The 17,433-nt window shown below is 40.8% G+C and overlaps 1 protein-coding gene across 2 annotated transcripts in view; it reads right to left on the bottom strand.

Moving 5' to 3' along the window:
* The window catches only part of LOC139277017 (docking protein 5-like), a 474,689-nt gene that overhangs the window by 92,887 nt on the left and 364,369 nt on the right, over positions 1-17,433 (bottom strand). For both annotated transcript variants that reach the window (XM_070895017.1, XM_070895019.1), the window contains one exon: positions 13,788-13,923. In XM_070895017.1, the coding sequence (XP_070751118.1) occupies positions 13,788-13,923 (136 nt within the window). The remainder of the gene's footprint in view (positions 1-13,787; positions 13,924-17,433) is intronic.

Below are 17,433 nucleotides of genomic sequence, written 5' to 3'. Positions count from 1 at the left end.
CCACCTGTGACAGAGTCTGTGGCTCTCGTATTAGAATATTCAGCCACCAAAGAACTCACTTCAGGAGTGGAAGCAAGTCTTCCTCGATTCCAAGGGACTGCCTATGATAGGATTTCAAAAAAGAACACGGGAGTTCTCCCCGGTGTTCTGGTCAATATTTATCCCTTAAACAACACCACTAAAACAGATTATCTGGTCATTATCACATTGCTGTTTGTGGGACCTAGCTGTGGGCAAATTGGCTGCTGCATTTCCTACATTACAACTGTGACTACACTTCAAAAGTACTTCATTGGCTGTAAAGCACTTTGGGACATTCTGAGATCATAATCGGTGCAATATCAATGCAAATCTTTATTTCTTGCTTAAATAGAAAACAATTGCTACAGTAGGCTCTTTAATAGAACAAAGCCAAAATGTTCCATTACTGGATAGGTCCCATTAATTGAACACTGCACAATATATTGCTTCCTTGAAATAAATGTTCTTATTACCAGTATGTCTAATGAAAGAGGCTGCTCTAGTAGCAGGAGTTGTGATAAGATCCCTCCACAGCAAGTAGGTTAGTATCTACTGGGCAAGCCTACTACCAAGCACTGAGCTGGGTCCTCTGGAAGACCGATCATGGTTCCCGTGGTCTCCCAAACTTTTATCCAAAATGACTGCATGTGTGGAGGAGCTGCCTTTTGGCCAGAATCCCACCAACATTGTTTGAAATGGAGGATTGAAATGTAAGGAGTTTTTAATGTGGTATAGTATATGCATGCGCATCATATGATTGTGAGTCAGTCTTCATGCATTTCACTGCAGGTGATAATGTTGAAGATCTGTCTCCATTCATCTTGCCACTACTCCTTCCTAAAATGCTTGGCTCAAATTTCATTCTCAGACTTCCCTTTAGGTTTTCTATCCTATCTTTGGTCATGGACATGAACATGATACATTTGGTGAAAAATGCATCCATGAGAGACTTTTGGGAGTGGCGGAGGAGCTTCAAGCAAGTTGAAGGGCTCTGAAGGTAGTATCTTATCTGGAGGTAACAATTTTGGTTATGCTGAAAGCTGTGTAATTTGTCTGCTAACTAGTGGACAGGTATAATTTGGGCCTCATGGTTCATCCTGACACATGTTAACAGAGATTCTACAGCCATGGACAAAAGGCAGAGGCTAGGGAACATCCCAGCCTGGGCCTTCAATGGAGTGGGAATGCAAAGGAGCTGAGCAGGTGGGTTGTGAAGACAGGATTGTAATCCACTTCCTGAATAGATCATCAAAGTCCATTCAGTCGAGTTGCGAGGAGGAATTTCCAGTCCATCCAATCTAATGTCTTGTTTTTACATCCAATGAGATTATTGCTACTAGCTGCAACAAGATGCATCACCCCGCCACCCCCCCCCAACCATCAATCCCCACTTATGATACCGTGCTACCCTCTCCACAACAAACATTTGGTAGAAACTCATGTGGGGCACATGCCAATCAAAAGGCTTAATCTTGATATGAAACTGGAGAAATATGTATCAGGCCTATTCTTGGAGGTTCACGCAGCACAAAATATCCCCTCCTCCAACCCCACAGTGCAGTAACTCACTCAGTGACTATGAAGAACAAACTCCAATCAACATGACCACTCATATTTAAAAAAAAACTTATTACTGGGATGTGGGTGTCGCTGGCAAGGCCAGCATTTATTGCCCATCCCCAAGGCCAGCATTTATTGCCCTTGAGAAGATTACGATGAGCCGCCTTTTTGAACCGCTGCAGCCCGTGTGGTGAAGGTACTCCCACACAGTGCTGTTAGGGAGGGAGTTCCAGGATTTGAACCCAGCAACAATGAAGGAACGGCAATATACTTCCAAGTCAGAATGGTGTGTGACTTGGAGTGGCAGAGGAGCTTCAAGCAAGTTGAAGGGCTCTTGAGGTGACAATTTTGGTGATGCTGAAAGTCTAAGGGGAACGTGGAGGTGGTGGTGTTCCCATGCGCCTGCTGCCCTTGTCCTTCTAGGTAGTTGAGGTTGCGGGTTTGGGAGGTGCTGCTGAAGAAGCCTTGGTGAGTTGCAGGGGGTTACCCCAATCCCAGGCCTCACTAATCCTCAGAAACCAAAAAAGAGGATGCCTCAATCCCTCGCCCCATATTGCTTCCAGTGCAAGGATAAGAAGCTGGATACATGAACTCACTCCCTCTGCAAGCACCATATCATTAAACTGTGCAAAGGTTTCATAAAATATAGAGTTGAATGTACTTTAAAAATTCAATTAAAAAAAGAGCCTGCAGGATTTAACTATTATTTTGCATTGCAGCAGTCCCACTGTTAACAATTGGTGAAAAACACTATTAAACTGCTAAAAATTCAAAATGTGCTAAGATTGTTTTGAGCCTTAAATTGTATTTAGTACTCCTTATGCAGGAAGCTATGGCTACAAGCCCCCCTCCTTCTTCCATGATATTTATTTCATGGTGACTCATGGATACATGGCCCCATCTGTCTGGTTTGTGCCAGTGGCCCAGGTATAACAGCAGCATGAACTGTGAGTAATTCAATCAGTAATGGACGACTCATCCAGAGAGTGGGACTATCGTATAAACAAATGCATAAGAATGACTGTAAAACAAATTAATACAGCAGAGTGTATTTTTAATTCTAGCCTCCGCGCTCCTTCAAAGCCAGATGATTTATTTTACCCACTCCATCCACCTAAACTATTTTTTTCATCCAGATGGAACTTTTTCCCACCTCTCCAACGTGCCCAAATTCCACCCTCGTAAACCCCAACCTTATCATACAGTTACACCATCACCTACTTTCTTTCCAAAGAGCAATCATGACAAAAATAAAAAATCTAGTAGATTTATAAAAATACAATATTGATCTAACTGATGGGCTTAGCATCACAGCACAGTCCAATTCAGCCCTCAAGTCTAATTCAGTCGGATCTACTGATTGTTTATATTTTGTGTAACGGGAGGCCCTGCCACATATCTTCTATTTACTATGTTGCAGAGGCGAATAACGTGAATAACTGTTTCCTCCCGACTTGTTCTCCTCTTTCCCTGCACAACTTAACCCTCGAGAATTATCCCTCATTAAAAGTTAATCAAGTCAATTGGGTCATCAGTTTCAGTTTACAAACCAATTACTTCATTCAAGACAGAACATCACCAACAAAATACAAAGCCTTGCTTCAGTCCTCGCAAAATTTTGTTGCAAATTAACAGAAAACAAACAAATGTGTTCATTTACAATTGAAATCATTTAATGAAAAAACTAATAATGCACACATTAAAATGAGTCAGTCTTCTGGAAAGATTTCATTTAATTAAAATAACCAGGCTCAATGCTCTAACATAATTAAAAAGAGTTATAAATATATGGCCCAGATACCAGATGATCTCTACATTTCTCATGGCCAAATGTAATTAATATGCCTTGCAGAGTACGGTAAAACTATTAATTGTTAAATGGAACTCATTTAAGTTGAATTGCCAGCAACTTTAATATTCAGCCGATGTAGATGGGCATACAAATACCTATACAGAATACTGCTTTGCATTCACATTAGTTATGTGCAATATGCATCACTGACATAATATGCTAGGAACAGTGAACATTCTTCCCTAATAAATATTTGGCTTAATTACAACTTGTTTCTGCACTATTCCGAAGTATTTATCTATATGCCAAAGCACTTAAATTTACAGCTATACTATCCCCTCTGTGATCGTTGCATTGAATTTATTTATTGATGTTTATCAATCATTAAAACAAATTGATAACCTTCGTGTACGTATTACGAAGTTCACAATACAGGCCTGATGAATAGACATACTGGCAAGGTGCTTTAAGCACCCCTTCCCAGTACCTCAGCTGTGGTACCTTTTTGTTAGTAATCATTCAATTCAAGCCATTCTGACATGCCAGCCAAAATGAAGTGTTGGTGAATATAAGCGAACTTGAGATTTGGGGGGTTTTTTGCACTAAAGCAGTTTTGTTGCAGATCAGTGAATCAAGAAAGTTCAAAGCCAATCCCATTGGAATGGGAACTGGGTGACACACAGGTTAACCACCAGATTAGGACCGATTTATCTACTGGCAGAGAATAGACGTGCAGCAGAACAGTACTCCTGTTATTGGTCGGTTCCTGCCGGTGTGAGGCCTGGGGCTCAATTACAATCTGCCGGTGAGCTGTGTTAGCCAAGCAGGTGCCCATTGCAGCTTGTCAGTTCTGGGAAGATGGGGAATCGTTCGGCTCTCATGCTGATTCGACCGATAGTCGGAGCCTTGGGGGTGAGGTGGCAGCAGAGAGAAGTCATCACAAGCAGGCCTGCTTGCAGGCCAGCAGCAGCCTAGGTCCAGGAGAATCACTCCTGCTCGTCTGGCTCCAATCAAAAAACAATTTTGTTTTCTGGCCCATATTATAAGCGGCATCTGGCAGTTCCTTTACAATATGCAGGTTAGACCATTTACTGCCCAGTACAATCTTATGTATGTCATAGGACCCCGATTTCCATATTACAAGTAGTCTCCTACCTAAAACAGGCGGGTGCTGCAGCCACCCATCTCAGGATCCTACCCAAGATGGCGGTGGCTATAGCAGCAGCATAAACAAGGTACTAAGTGACCCGATACCATTTTAGGGCCTGTCCTGCTCATTTAAGACAGGCGGATGGAATTATAATTAACCCTACTTTCTATTTAGCTCTGTAATCTAACAAGAATGATTGGATAAGAGTTTACTACTTCTGCCAAACACACTATTTCTATTTATAATTTATAGTAATTATCAGCCCAGATCCCAGTACAAGTTGACAGTACAAAAGTATATAAATTAGTTCTAAATTGGCAATCTTAAATAGCCAGGTATGAGAAATGTAAAATAACATAATGGATTATATTTTCCTCCATTTGTGTTGAACGATTCTCCACTTTATATTCTCTGCAACTGTTTTCCTAACATTAGCAAATGGAAATAAATGAACCATTATTAGGGCACCGTAAAAGGACTTTTACTATGCACCTGAACCAAGGCATATCTGTCCTGGAATGTATGATGCCAATTTGGAGTGCCATAGCTAGGAAGTGTTCCATTCTCCAGTACCAACATCTATCACCTTGGATTTCATCAAAATATAAAATAAAAGAAAAATAATTGTTCATAAACTTTAATGTATATACAGATATTGGGGGAGAAATTGGATATCATTGCACCTATTTATCTGGCGTGAAATTGGCGAAACCGGGTCCAAAATCCGGTTTCCATTTCCTGCACTTGAATGACCTCAACAGTGAGCCTCACACAAAATTAATCAGGCAGCTTTTAGTCACCCAGGGCTCCTGCCTGAAACAGGCAGCAGGCTGATTTGGCCGTAGGACCCTGACGTGAAATTATACAGAAACTAAGTGAAGCTGGCGTCAGCTCTGTCTAGGTCTTCTGGATCAAAAGAAACTTAACTTGCGGTCATGAAAGAGGCTGCTGGAGGCTGGTGAAAAAAGGCTCAAAATCGTCGACACTCATTGTATTTTGTGGAGTCCAAAGGAGTAAGAGTGCTCCTCCTTCCTCCACAAAATATCTGTGGCTATTGCTGGCCCAGCCTCTCCACCTTGAAGGACCTACCCGAGGGGCGCTGCCAGTGTTGCAGTCAGCCCACATTATTGCCAGTGGTACTGGTGACCTGCTTCTAGAGGCCTGCTTGGTACCCATAGCTTAACAGTTAAATGCAGATGAGACCTGGTACCGAATTTGGCACTGGCCTCACATTGGCTCCGTGTGCGGAGCAATTGTTCCACTGACATCCCACCCGTTTACATAGGTATGAGGGGTGAGTTAGCCAAGGTAGATTGGGAAAATAGATTGAAAGCTCTGATGGTGGATAAGCAGTGACATATATTTGAAGAAATTTTTCAAAATTCTCAACAAACATACATTCCATTGAGAAATTAACAATCCATGACTCAAGTCATCCATCGGTGGCTAACTAAAGAAGTTAAGGATAGTATTAGATTAATAGAAGCTTATAAATGTTGTGAAAAATAGTAGTAAGCCTGAGGTTTGGGAGGGTTTTAGAAATCAGCAAAGGATGATCAATAAATTGATAAAAAGGGAACAAATAAAATGACAGTAAATTAGCAAGAAATATAAAAACAGATTTTAAGAACTTCTACAAGTATGTAAAAAGGAAGAGAGTAGCGAAAGTAAAGATTGGTCCCATAGAGGCTGAGACAGGAGAAATTATAATGGGGAATAAGGAAATGGCAGAGATGTGAAACAAATATTTTGTATCTTTCTTCACAGTAGAAGACACAAAAAGCATACTAAAAATAATGGATAACCGAGAGGCTAATGAGAGTGAGGAACTTAAAGTAATTAATATCAGTAGAGAAAAAGTACTAGAGAAACTAATAGGACTAAAAGCCGATAAATCCCCTGGACCTAATGGCCTATGACCTAAGGTTCTAAAAGAGGTAGCTGCAGAGATAATGGATGCATTGGTTGTGATCTTCCAAAATTCCCTAGATTCTAGAATGGTCCCAACAGATTGGAAGGTAGCAAATGTAACCCTGCCATTCAAGAAAGGAGGGAGAGAGCAAACAGGGACATCAGTCATCAGAAAAATGCTGGAATCCATTATTAAGAAAGTAATAACAGGAAACTTTGCCTAATCATATTATGATTTTATGAGTCAACATAGTTTTATGAAAGAGAAATCATGTTTGACAAAATTGTTAGTGTTGTTAAGGATGTAACTAGCAGGTAGATAAAGGGGAACCAGTGGTTGTAGTATAATTTGGATTTCGAAAAGCATTCAACAAGGTGCTACATAAAAGGTTGTTATGCAAGATAAGGGCTCTTGAGGTTGGGGGTAATATATTAGGCTGCAGGATTGGTTAACAGAAAGAAAAGAGTAGGGATAAATGGATAGTTTTGAGGTTGGCGAGCTATAACTAGCAGGGTGCCACAAGAATCAGTGCTGGGGCCTCCGCTATTTACAATCTACCAATAACATAGATTAAGGGACCAAGTGTAACGCTTCCAGGTTTGCTGATGATATAAAGCTAGGTGGGACAATACATTGTGAAGAGGATAGAGAGCCTGAAAAGGGATGTAGAAAAGTTAAGTGAATGGGCAAACAGATGGCAGATGGAGTATAATGTGGAGAAATGTGATGTTAGTAACTTTGGTCGGAAGAATAGAAAAACATACGAATATTTTTTTTAAATGTTGAGAAACTATTAAATTTTGGTATAAACATTGAAAAAGCTGGAAATCTCAGCAGATCAGGCAGCATCTGTGGAGAGAAACTGACCCACTGAGATTTCAGCTTTTTCAGTTTTCATTTCAGATTTCAGCATCCGCAGTATTTTGCTTTTGTATTAAATGTTGGTGTTCAGAGAGATTTGGGTCCTTGTACAAGAAACACTGGAAGTTAGCATATAGGTACAGTTAGCAATTAGGAAGGCAAATGGCATGTTGACCTTTATTGAAAGAGGGTTGGTGTACAAGAATAAAAAAATCTTTCTCCAATTCTACAGAGCTTTGGTGAGACCACACCTGGAGTACTGTGCACAGTTTTAGTCTCCTTATCAAAAAGAAGGATATACATGCCTTGGAGGCAGTACAACGAAGGTTCACCATTTTGATTCCCGAGCTGAGAGGGTTATCCTATGATGAGAGATTGAGTACAATGGGCCAAAATTCTCTGGCATTTAGAAGAATGAGAGGTGACCTAATTGAAACATGTAAGATTTTGAGGGGGCTTGTCAGGGTAAATGCTGAGAGATCGTTTCCCCTGGCTGGAAAGTCTAGAACTATTGGACATCATCTCAAGATAAGGGATCAGTCATTTAAGACTGAGATGAGGAGGAATTTCTTCACTCAGAGGGTTGTGGATCTTTGGAATTATCTACCCCTGAGGGCTGTGGATGCTCAGTCGTTGAATATATTCAAAGCTGAGATTGATAGACTTTTGGACTCTAGAGGAATCAAGGGATATGGGGATCGGGTGGGAAAGTGGAATTGAGGTCGAAGATCAGCCATGATCTTACTGAATGGCAGAACAGGCTCGAGGTACCAAATGGCTGACTCCTGCTCCTATTTCTTATGTTCTTATGTTTCAAGAGCAAGTCCAACATCTGTCCCATAGCGTTTTCTCTATAAGGAACGTCTACATTGTTTTAAGCAAAAATGTAGCTATTTTACTTTTATGTTCAAAATTATATGCAATGTCCCACATCACTGTACTAACTTACAACCGTGCCATTCTCCCTTCTTACGTGTACTGTCTTGCATTGGAATATGTAAATATCCTCAACATAGTGACATTTTGTCTGCACTCACGAGATTTGGACAGATAGTACACAACGGAAAACACATCAAATAGTAATACCACCAGTGAAATATTTCTTCTTTAGCACTTTTAGATTTTGTGCAAGCTTCTGCAAACTTTAAATAATCTCCTCCATTAATGGAAACCCTAGATTTGCTTACCGAGCCATAACACATTAACCAATCCAGCCATCATAATAAACATAATGGTGTGTTTTGTCATGTACTCATTAGTGTTGATAGGTTCTGTCATTTCGGTCTGAGATTGCCATGTGCAGTATGGCAGCCATTGCATGACAAAAGAATTTGTTTGCAGTGTGGAAGCGACTCCTAAGTTGATGTGATGTTTTATATATCTTGTCATTTATTAATTGATTGAAATTTTAAAGCTTTATTTGTCATACTTTTTTTGTTCATCTGGTGATAACCCTGAAACTTTCTTGATGAAACAAAGCAAATGACTCTGTAATATTTGCAGGTCATGTTTCAGTTCTATGGGTTAGTCTATTTTCTAATCAACTTAACCTGAAACTTTGAATTAGATCTAATTAACATATTTTATTATACATTTTCCTAAATTACACTCAGTTTTATAAAGAAAGGAGATATTGCATTTGATTTATAGAGAAATATCCAATTAACTTAATTTGTAATGCAAGTTAAACCAATTATCATACTTCATTAATATGCCACTGCTACTAAAATAATGATTATACACTGCAGAATGTGTAAAGCTAATACTTATCTTTGAGATATGGGGGAAATCTATTTTGTAATTAGCATGTCATGCAGAAACAAATCTGATCTGATGTCATACTTTATTAATTTCTGACTATTGGCATAATAAGCATATCTCCCAGGTTTCACATTAGCACTTGTTGCGCGGCTGGGGAAAATGTAGAAAAGTTAGCACCAATGATGCGGACACCACCTATGCTGCCACCTTTCCTCGCCTAATAACTTGCTTTATGCAAGCAACGCCACATGCAAATCTCAGTGGAGATCTAACTACAAGCTGGAATATCAAAGGTGTCTCCTCGGTGTATGCCCACACGCTTTGGTACATTTTCTGAAAATTATTTTGAAAGCACAATGAATTCTTCATTAAATGCAATTATTGGGTTGCTCTATTATCTTATTACCTTGCTAATCATCATAGGCAGTCCCTCGAGGTCAAGGATGGCCCACTTCCACATCAAAAATGAGTACTCAGGCGACAGATGAACTCATTTTAAATGGTGTAAGATGCCTGTGCATTATGTGGCCATTACACACCAGCCACCACATGGGCTTGACGGAACAAGATCTTGGTTCAGTGGCAAGGGGATCCAAGACAACTGGAGACGAGGCTCCACTGCATAAATAGCGTAGTAAGGCCCTTGCTTCATCTCTCATTAAATGGCCAGATAGAGTTATTTATGAGACTGGGAGTGCAGTTATACTACCACTGTGGTTTCTGCTTTGTAATAATATACAAATAACAGTATAAATTAAGTGAGGCTTCGCAGTGCCGGAGAGCTGCCTCACAGGCTTTGAATTGCCACTGTATAAAGATTAACTCGAATAAAGACTTCACTCTTGTTTAAAAATGCTGAGGGCTCCCACACACTTGATAAAATTAAAGTGGCTTTAATCGTTTCGTAGTTAAAGAAAAAAAGAAAGACATAAGGCTAGACTTTCCACTTCACACCGCCCATTTAAGGCCCATCTATCGCCCAAAACGGACCTCTATCGCCCATTTTGAGCAAAAAGTGGAAACTAGGCCCAAAACATCGCCGGAAAAATAGGCCTCCAAGTTTCCACTTTGATCGCCGAGCTGATCACCCAATTGAGTTATATAGCGCCTTGCACGACCACCGGACATCTCAAAGAGTTTACAGCCAATGAGGTACTTTTGGAGTGTAGTCACTGTTGTAATGTGGGAAACGTGGCTTACTTTGGCCCCAAGTTTCGTCCCGCAGCGAAAACGGCGCACCTCCGAGCTGGGCGCCTGTTTTTCGTGCCGAAAACTGCGCCTAAAAAAAAAGTCCGATATTCTCGAGCTCCTTGGAGCTCGATGTCTGCTTGGCGCGGCACGCTCTTCGCAGCAGGGGGCGGAGCCTAACACTCGCGCCGATTTTCTAAGTAGCAGGGGGCGGGTACAATTTAAATTAGCCTTCGTGGTGCCAGCAACCCTGCGCGTGCACGTTGGAGCGTGCGCACACGCGCAGTCTCACACAAACATTGGCACTCGACCATTTTTAAAAATACTGCAGAAAAAGTGAAGATTTGTTTCTTGGACCCCTGCAAAGGCTTGTAATTAAATTTTTTTTTATATTTCTGTGTGTGAGGGAGTGCTTTTAGCAGCACTGCTGAATAAATCACCTGCTTTTCACTGCTAAACTTGCAGAACCGGTGCTGCATTGGTGCATGCAAATTAAGGACTGTGTGTTTGGAGAAATAAGAGTGGCAATTCAACTTTGCAATAATACGTGGTGTTGACAATGCAGCTCCCATTCTGCAAATTTAAATATAAAACTGTCGATGTGGCTGCCTCTCCCTGTCCAAATGGCCTCAGTCCCCCTCACAGCTCGAAGGCTGCTGCTGTATCTTCGGCTGCCATCGAGCCACTAACGCCGCCCCTAAAGCGTGGCCGAATGGCCTCAAGCACCATAAAGAGCTGGGTGGGTCAGGTGTTGATTCTTCGGCTGCCGGCCAGCCACTGACGCCGCTGCTATCTCATGGCCGAATGGCCTCACATCAGTCTGCTGATTCTTCGGCTGCCGGCCAGCCACTGACGCCGCTGATATCTCATGGCCGAATGGCCTCGGGTCCGTCCGGTGCTGCTTCTTCGCGGCCAGCCACGAAGAGAATGAAGGCCTACCTCAAGCACTGCAGCTCAGCTCGAAGCTTGCTGCCGCTGCCGTCGAGACACTGACGCCACACCCCTGCCTGTCTCCAACATGAAAGGCCTGCCTGAAGCACTTTCACACAGGTAGGAACATGGTTTATTTAATCTTTGCTTATAAATTTTTATTCAGGTTGGATTTATTTGTATAATATTTGTATAAGTATAACTAAGGATTGATTGTAGAATTTAATGACTTCCCTTCCCCCCTCCCCCCCCACCTCGTTCCCTACGCCTAATTTGTAACCTACGCCTGATTTTCTAAAGTGTAGACAAGGTTTTTTCGAGCGTACAAAAATCTTCACTTACTCCATTCTAAGTTAGTTTGGAGTAAGTTTTCACTCACGAAACTTTGAAATCAGGCGTAAGTGGCTGGACACGCCCCCTTTTGAAAAAAAAATTCTGTTCCAAAGTGAAACTGTTCTAACTGACTAGAACTGGAGCAAACTAAATGTCAAGAATTCCGATTTCTAAGATACTCCGTTCTACACCAGTTGCTCCTAAAAATCAGGAGCAAATCATGTGGAAACTTGGGGCCATAGAGTCTACAGCACAGAAAATGGCCATTCGGCCCAACTGGTCTATACTGCCATTTATGCTCCACATGAGCCTCCTCCTACCCCTCTTCATCTAACCCTATCACCATATCCTTCTATTCCTTTCTCCCTTATGTGGTATATAGCTTCCCTTTAAATGCATCTATGCTATTCGCCTCAACTACTCCTTGTGGTAGAGACTTCCACATTCTAACCACACTGAGTAAATACATTTTTCCAGAATTCTCTATTGGATTTATTAGTGACTACCTTATAGTTATGGACCCTAGTTTTGGATTTTCACCACAAGTGGAAACATCTTCTCTACGTCTACCCTATTAAACCCTTTTATAATCTTAAAGACCTCCATCATGCCATCTCTCAACCTTCTCTTTTCCAGAGAAAAGAGCCCCAGCCTGTTCAGTCTTCCCTGATAAGTATATTCTCTCAGTTCTGGTATCATTCTTGTGATTTTTTTTGCACTTTCTCCAGTGCCTCTGTATCCTTTTCATAATATGGAGACCAGAACAGAGCATATTACTCCAAATGTGGTCAAACCAAGGCTTGATACAAATTTAACGGAACTTCGCTGCTTTTCAATTCTATCCCTCTAGAAATGAACCCCAGTGCTTGGTATTTTTTTTATGGCCTTATTAACTTGTGACTCTACCTTTAGTGTCCATGTTAGTTTTAAGAACATGGTCACTCCTGTTTGTGCTCTCAATATATTTATATTTTAAATATATAATGCAGAAGCTCTCTTTTGGTCCTCAGTTAGATTCACAACCAGGGACCATACATCAGGTATAGCCAGACTGGAGTAAAAGAACATAATAAAATGTGAAGGACAAGAAAAGGCTATTAGACCCATTGTACTTAAACTCTCTCAGCCTCGCATTCAGCTGTACTTTGAATTCCCCTAATATCTGAGCCCACTCCTGAATGGTCCATCATGTTATCTCCTTTATATTTGACATGATTCTAGTTGAATTTCCAGACAAGTAGCTGTCATATAAATGGACAAAAATAAAATCAAGAGAACATTAGGCCAGCTTTCTTTTTGACATGGAAAGAAAATAAAAATTCTTACGATCAATTCAAGGACTGTGAAGAAAAATAGCCAAATCACAGCCATATTGGCAAAAAGAGCATAGGGAATACTTTTAAGTTATGTAGAAAACAGATGGAATATTAAAAAATCAGAATGCTCTTCAAGATGTAAGCTGTGTAAAATATGGGGGAGCAGATCAAAAATTAGCAAATGTGCTAAATGCATTCTTTGCATCAGTCTTCAACAATACAGACCCAAGTAAATTGACTCAGGAATTTATAATTTCATATATACAAAAAGAATTAAATATTCTAAAAGCTTCTTTGCTATTTAATATTCACTCTGCAGTCCTCTGGGACATTCAGCAAGAGATAGCCTGAGCTCTAGCTAATATTCGTAAGGAGTTTTTGAGGAGAGTGCATTGGCGAAATAGAGACAAGTTAATGAAACTCCAGTTTTAAAATGAGCAGAGTGAGGAATTTTATTCTAATACCAATATAGAGAAAATACATGAAAACATCTTACAGGATGATACCAATGTTCATTTAAAGAATGGCGAGGACAAAAGGAATACTCTGCATAATTTTAAATGTGTTGTTCCTGTCTCACAATCTACTAGAATTATTTAAAGAGATAATTAGCAAACGAAACCAGTGGCCTTTGATTTTCAGAAGGTATCTGTGATATGTTACTATTGAAGCTTTCAAAGCAGATTAAAATGGTCAAATTTCTCCACTAAAGGATCTTAGTATAGTTTATCTTAAAATGCAAGTGTTGAGAATTGAGGGCTTAAAGTCATTGAACAGAAAAGCTTGGAAATGTGCATTAGTGCCATAAAAACCAGCTTGTGAAACAACTCTTTAGTTTTCTTTGTGGCAGCTTTAAAACACAGAAGTTGCGATATAAAGAAAAGAACAAGAATCCTAAACCTCCCTCCACCATCCCACACCAATTGCCGAGTCTCAGAGAACAAACATCAGCATCACACATACCCGTGAAGTTTTCTCCCTCTGTAGCATCTGCTCATGTTGTTCTGCTATGGCCAGTGCTGCAGAGTGCACTTTCTGGTAAATTGCCTCACCTTCTCTCGTTTGGAAGGTGAATAGTCCTTCGCCTGTGTCACACATTCTGCCAAGACACAAAGAAAACAATGAGCGTACAATAAAATGCTGTTTAAACCAAACACTTTGTGTTCACTGATACTTTCTGACATCACAAGCATCATCATTTTCCATTTTATTCTCACTAGCAGTCATTATAGTCACAGAATTAAATTGTAGTGTTTAAAAGTTGATGACAATGAAAGGAATTTAAGCCAAAATGTATGCAATGAATCGCTATAGGAATGAACCCTCAAGTAATGATACTCCCCAATCATATAACAGTTGGCTTAGGATAGAGAAAGAATCTTCACAAAAGTACATACTAATGTGGTAAAAACATTTCACTTATAGGACAGTCACTGTAATTTTTTCATATTTTGCAACAACTTTGACCAGTTGAATCAGTGACTATTATTTTTTTCAACAGAGAAAGTCGTTCCTTCCTTGGGGCAGTCTGAGGTCCCACTACCAGCTATTGTGAGGTGGATAATTGGTCTGATTAGAGGCTACTGTCGGGCTGTGTGTTTCTTTCATAAACTGACCGATTTATACCGGAATGTTCCCAGAGGACGGGATCAGCGAGCATTACACACACACAGGAACTGTGTCCATTGCAGTGCTTGCCAGATCTGCCTTGCCCAGCATTAAAGGGTTTTTCATTGTTGGGGACAGACATTGGATTTGCGTCTGCAACAATGTCCAAGAAATGCCTCACCCACCATCCCAGAACTGGTGCATAATGGCCATGTAGAAAAAGAGAGATTGAAAGTGTGCACTGGCCAATATCGGGGCAGATGCCAAGCTCTGCTGCTGTGTTACATATGTTTCTGCAAAGATCAATTGCAAATGCATTTTGTTTCCATTAGAAATAGGGAAATTTTCCAATGTGGTTGTGCCAGAAAATTGGCCAGAAAGCCATTCTTTTTTGTAATGGGATGTGGGCGTCACTGGCAAAGCCAACATTTATTGCCCATCTCTAATTGCCCATGAGAAGGTGGTGAAGAACTTCTACCTTGAGTGGCTTGCTAGGCAATTTCAGAGGGCAGTTAAGAGATCGGGTAAGGACATAGAAACATAGAAAATAGGTGCAGGAGTAGGCCATTCGGCCCTCGAGCCTGCACCACAATTCAATAAGACCATGGCTGATCATGCACTTCAGTACCCCATTCCTGTTTTCTCTCCATACCCCTTGATCCCTTTAGCCATAAGGGCCACATCTAACTCCTTTTTGAATATATTAATGAACTGGCTTCAATAACTTTCTGTGGTAGAGAATTCCACATACTTACAACTCTGAGTGAAGAAGTTTCTCCTCATCTCGGTCGTAAATGGCTTATCCCTTATCCTTAGACTGTGACTCCTGGTTCTGGACTTCCCCAACATTGGGAACATTCTTCCTGCATCTAACCTGTCCAATCGCGTCAGAATTTTATACGTTTCTATGAGGTCTCCGCTCATTCTTCTAAATTCCAGTGAATATAAGCCTAGTTGATCCAGGCTTTCTTCATATGTCAGTCCTGCCATCCCGCGAATCAGTTTGGTGAACCTTCGCTGCACTCCCTCAATAGCAAGAATGTCCTTCCTCAGATTAGGAGACCAAAACTGTACACAATATTCAAGGTGTGGCCTCACCAAGGCCCTGTACAACTGCAGTAAGACCTCCCTGCTTCTATACTCAAATCCTCTCGCTATGAAGGCCAACATGCAATTTGCTTTCTTCACCACCTGCTGTACCTGCATGCCAACTTTCAATGACTGATGTACCATGACATCCAGGTCTCTTGCACCTCCTCTTTTCCTAATTGGTCACCATTCAGATAATATTCTGCCTTCCTGTTTTTGCCACCAAAGTGGATAACCTCACATTTATCCACATTATACTGCATCTGCCATGGATTTGCCCACTCACCTAACCTATCCAAGTCATCCTACAACCTCTTAGCTTCCTCCTCACAGCTCACACTGCTTAGTGTCATCTGCAAACTTGGAGATATTACATTCAATTCCTTCATCCAAATCATTAATGTATGTTGCAAATAGCTGGAGTCCCAGCACTGAACCTTGCGGTACCCCACCAGTCATTGCCTGCCATTCTGAAAAGGACCCGTTTATTCCTACTCTTTGCTTCCTGTCTGCTAACCAGTTCTTTATCCACGTCAAGACATTACCCCCAATACCATGTGCTTTAATTTTGCACACTAATCTCTTGTGTGGGACCTTGTCAAAAGCCTTTTGAAAGTCCAAATACACCACATCCACTGGTTCGCCCTTGTCCACTCTACTAGTTACAACCTCAAAAAATTCGAGAAGATTTGTCAAGCACGATTTCCCTTTCATAAATCCATGCTAACTTGGACCGATCCTGTCACTGCTTTCCAAATGCGCTGCTATTACATCTTTAATAATTGATTCCAAGATTTTCCCCACTACCGATGTCAGGCTAACCAGTCTATAATTCCCTGTTTTCTATATCCTTCCTTTTTTAAAAAGTGGGGTTACAGTAGCTGCACTCCAATCCATAGAAACTGAACCAGAGTCTATAAAATGTTGGAAAATGACCACCAATGCGTCCACTATTTCTAGGGCCACATGCTTAATTACTCTGGGATGCAGACTATCAGGCCCTGGGAATTTATCGGCCTTCAATCCCATCAATTTCCCTAACACAATTTTCTGACTAATATGGATTTCCTTCAGTTCCTCCTTCTCGCTAGACCCTCGGTCCCCTAGTATTTCCGGAAAGTTATGTGTATCTTCCTTAGTACAGACAGGACCAAAATATTTGTTCAATTGGTCTACCATTTCTTTGTTCCCCATTGTAAATTCACCTGAGTCTGACTGCAAGGGGCCTACATTTGTCTTCACTAATCTTTTTATCTTCACATATCTATAGAAGCTTTTTCAGTCAGTTTTTATGTTCCCTGCAAGCTTCCTCTCATACTCAATTTTCCCCCTCCTAATTAAACCCTTTGTTCTCCTCTGCTGAATTCTAAACTTCTCCCAGTCCTCAGGTTTGCTGCTTTTTCTGGCCAATTTATATGCCTCTTCCTAGATTTTAACACTATCCCTAATTTACCTTGTTAGTCACAGTTGAGCCATCTTTCCTGTTTTATTTTTATGCCAGACAGGGATGTACAATTGTTATAGTTCATCCATGTGATCTTTAAATGTCTGCCATTGCCTATCCACTGTCAACCCTTTAAGTATCATTCGCCAGTCTATCCTAGCCAATTCACGTCTCATACCATCGAAGTTACCTTTGTTTAAGTTCAGGACCCTAGTCTCTGAGTTAACTGTGTCACTCTCCATCTTAATGAAGAATTCAAACATATTATGGTCACTCTTGCCCAAGGGACCTCGCACATCAAGATTACTAATTAATACTCTCTCATTACACAACACCCAGTCTAGGATGGCCAGCTATCTAGTTAGACATATTGGTCTAGAAAACCAGCCCTTATACACTCCAGGAAACCGTATTGCTACCAGTTTGGTTAGCCCAATCAATACGTAGATTAAAGTCACTCATGATAAC

This window comes from Pristiophorus japonicus, chromosome 12, assembly GCF_044704955.1.
Source record: "Pristiophorus japonicus isolate sPriJap1 chromosome 12, sPriJap1.hap1, whole genome shotgun sequence".
NCBI classification, from domain to species: Eukaryota; Metazoa; Chordata; class Chondrichthyes; family Pristiophoridae; genus Pristiophorus; species Pristiophorus japonicus.
Note: the sequence above shows the minus strand (reverse complement) of the source record. Positions and strands in the feature narration are given on the sequence as shown.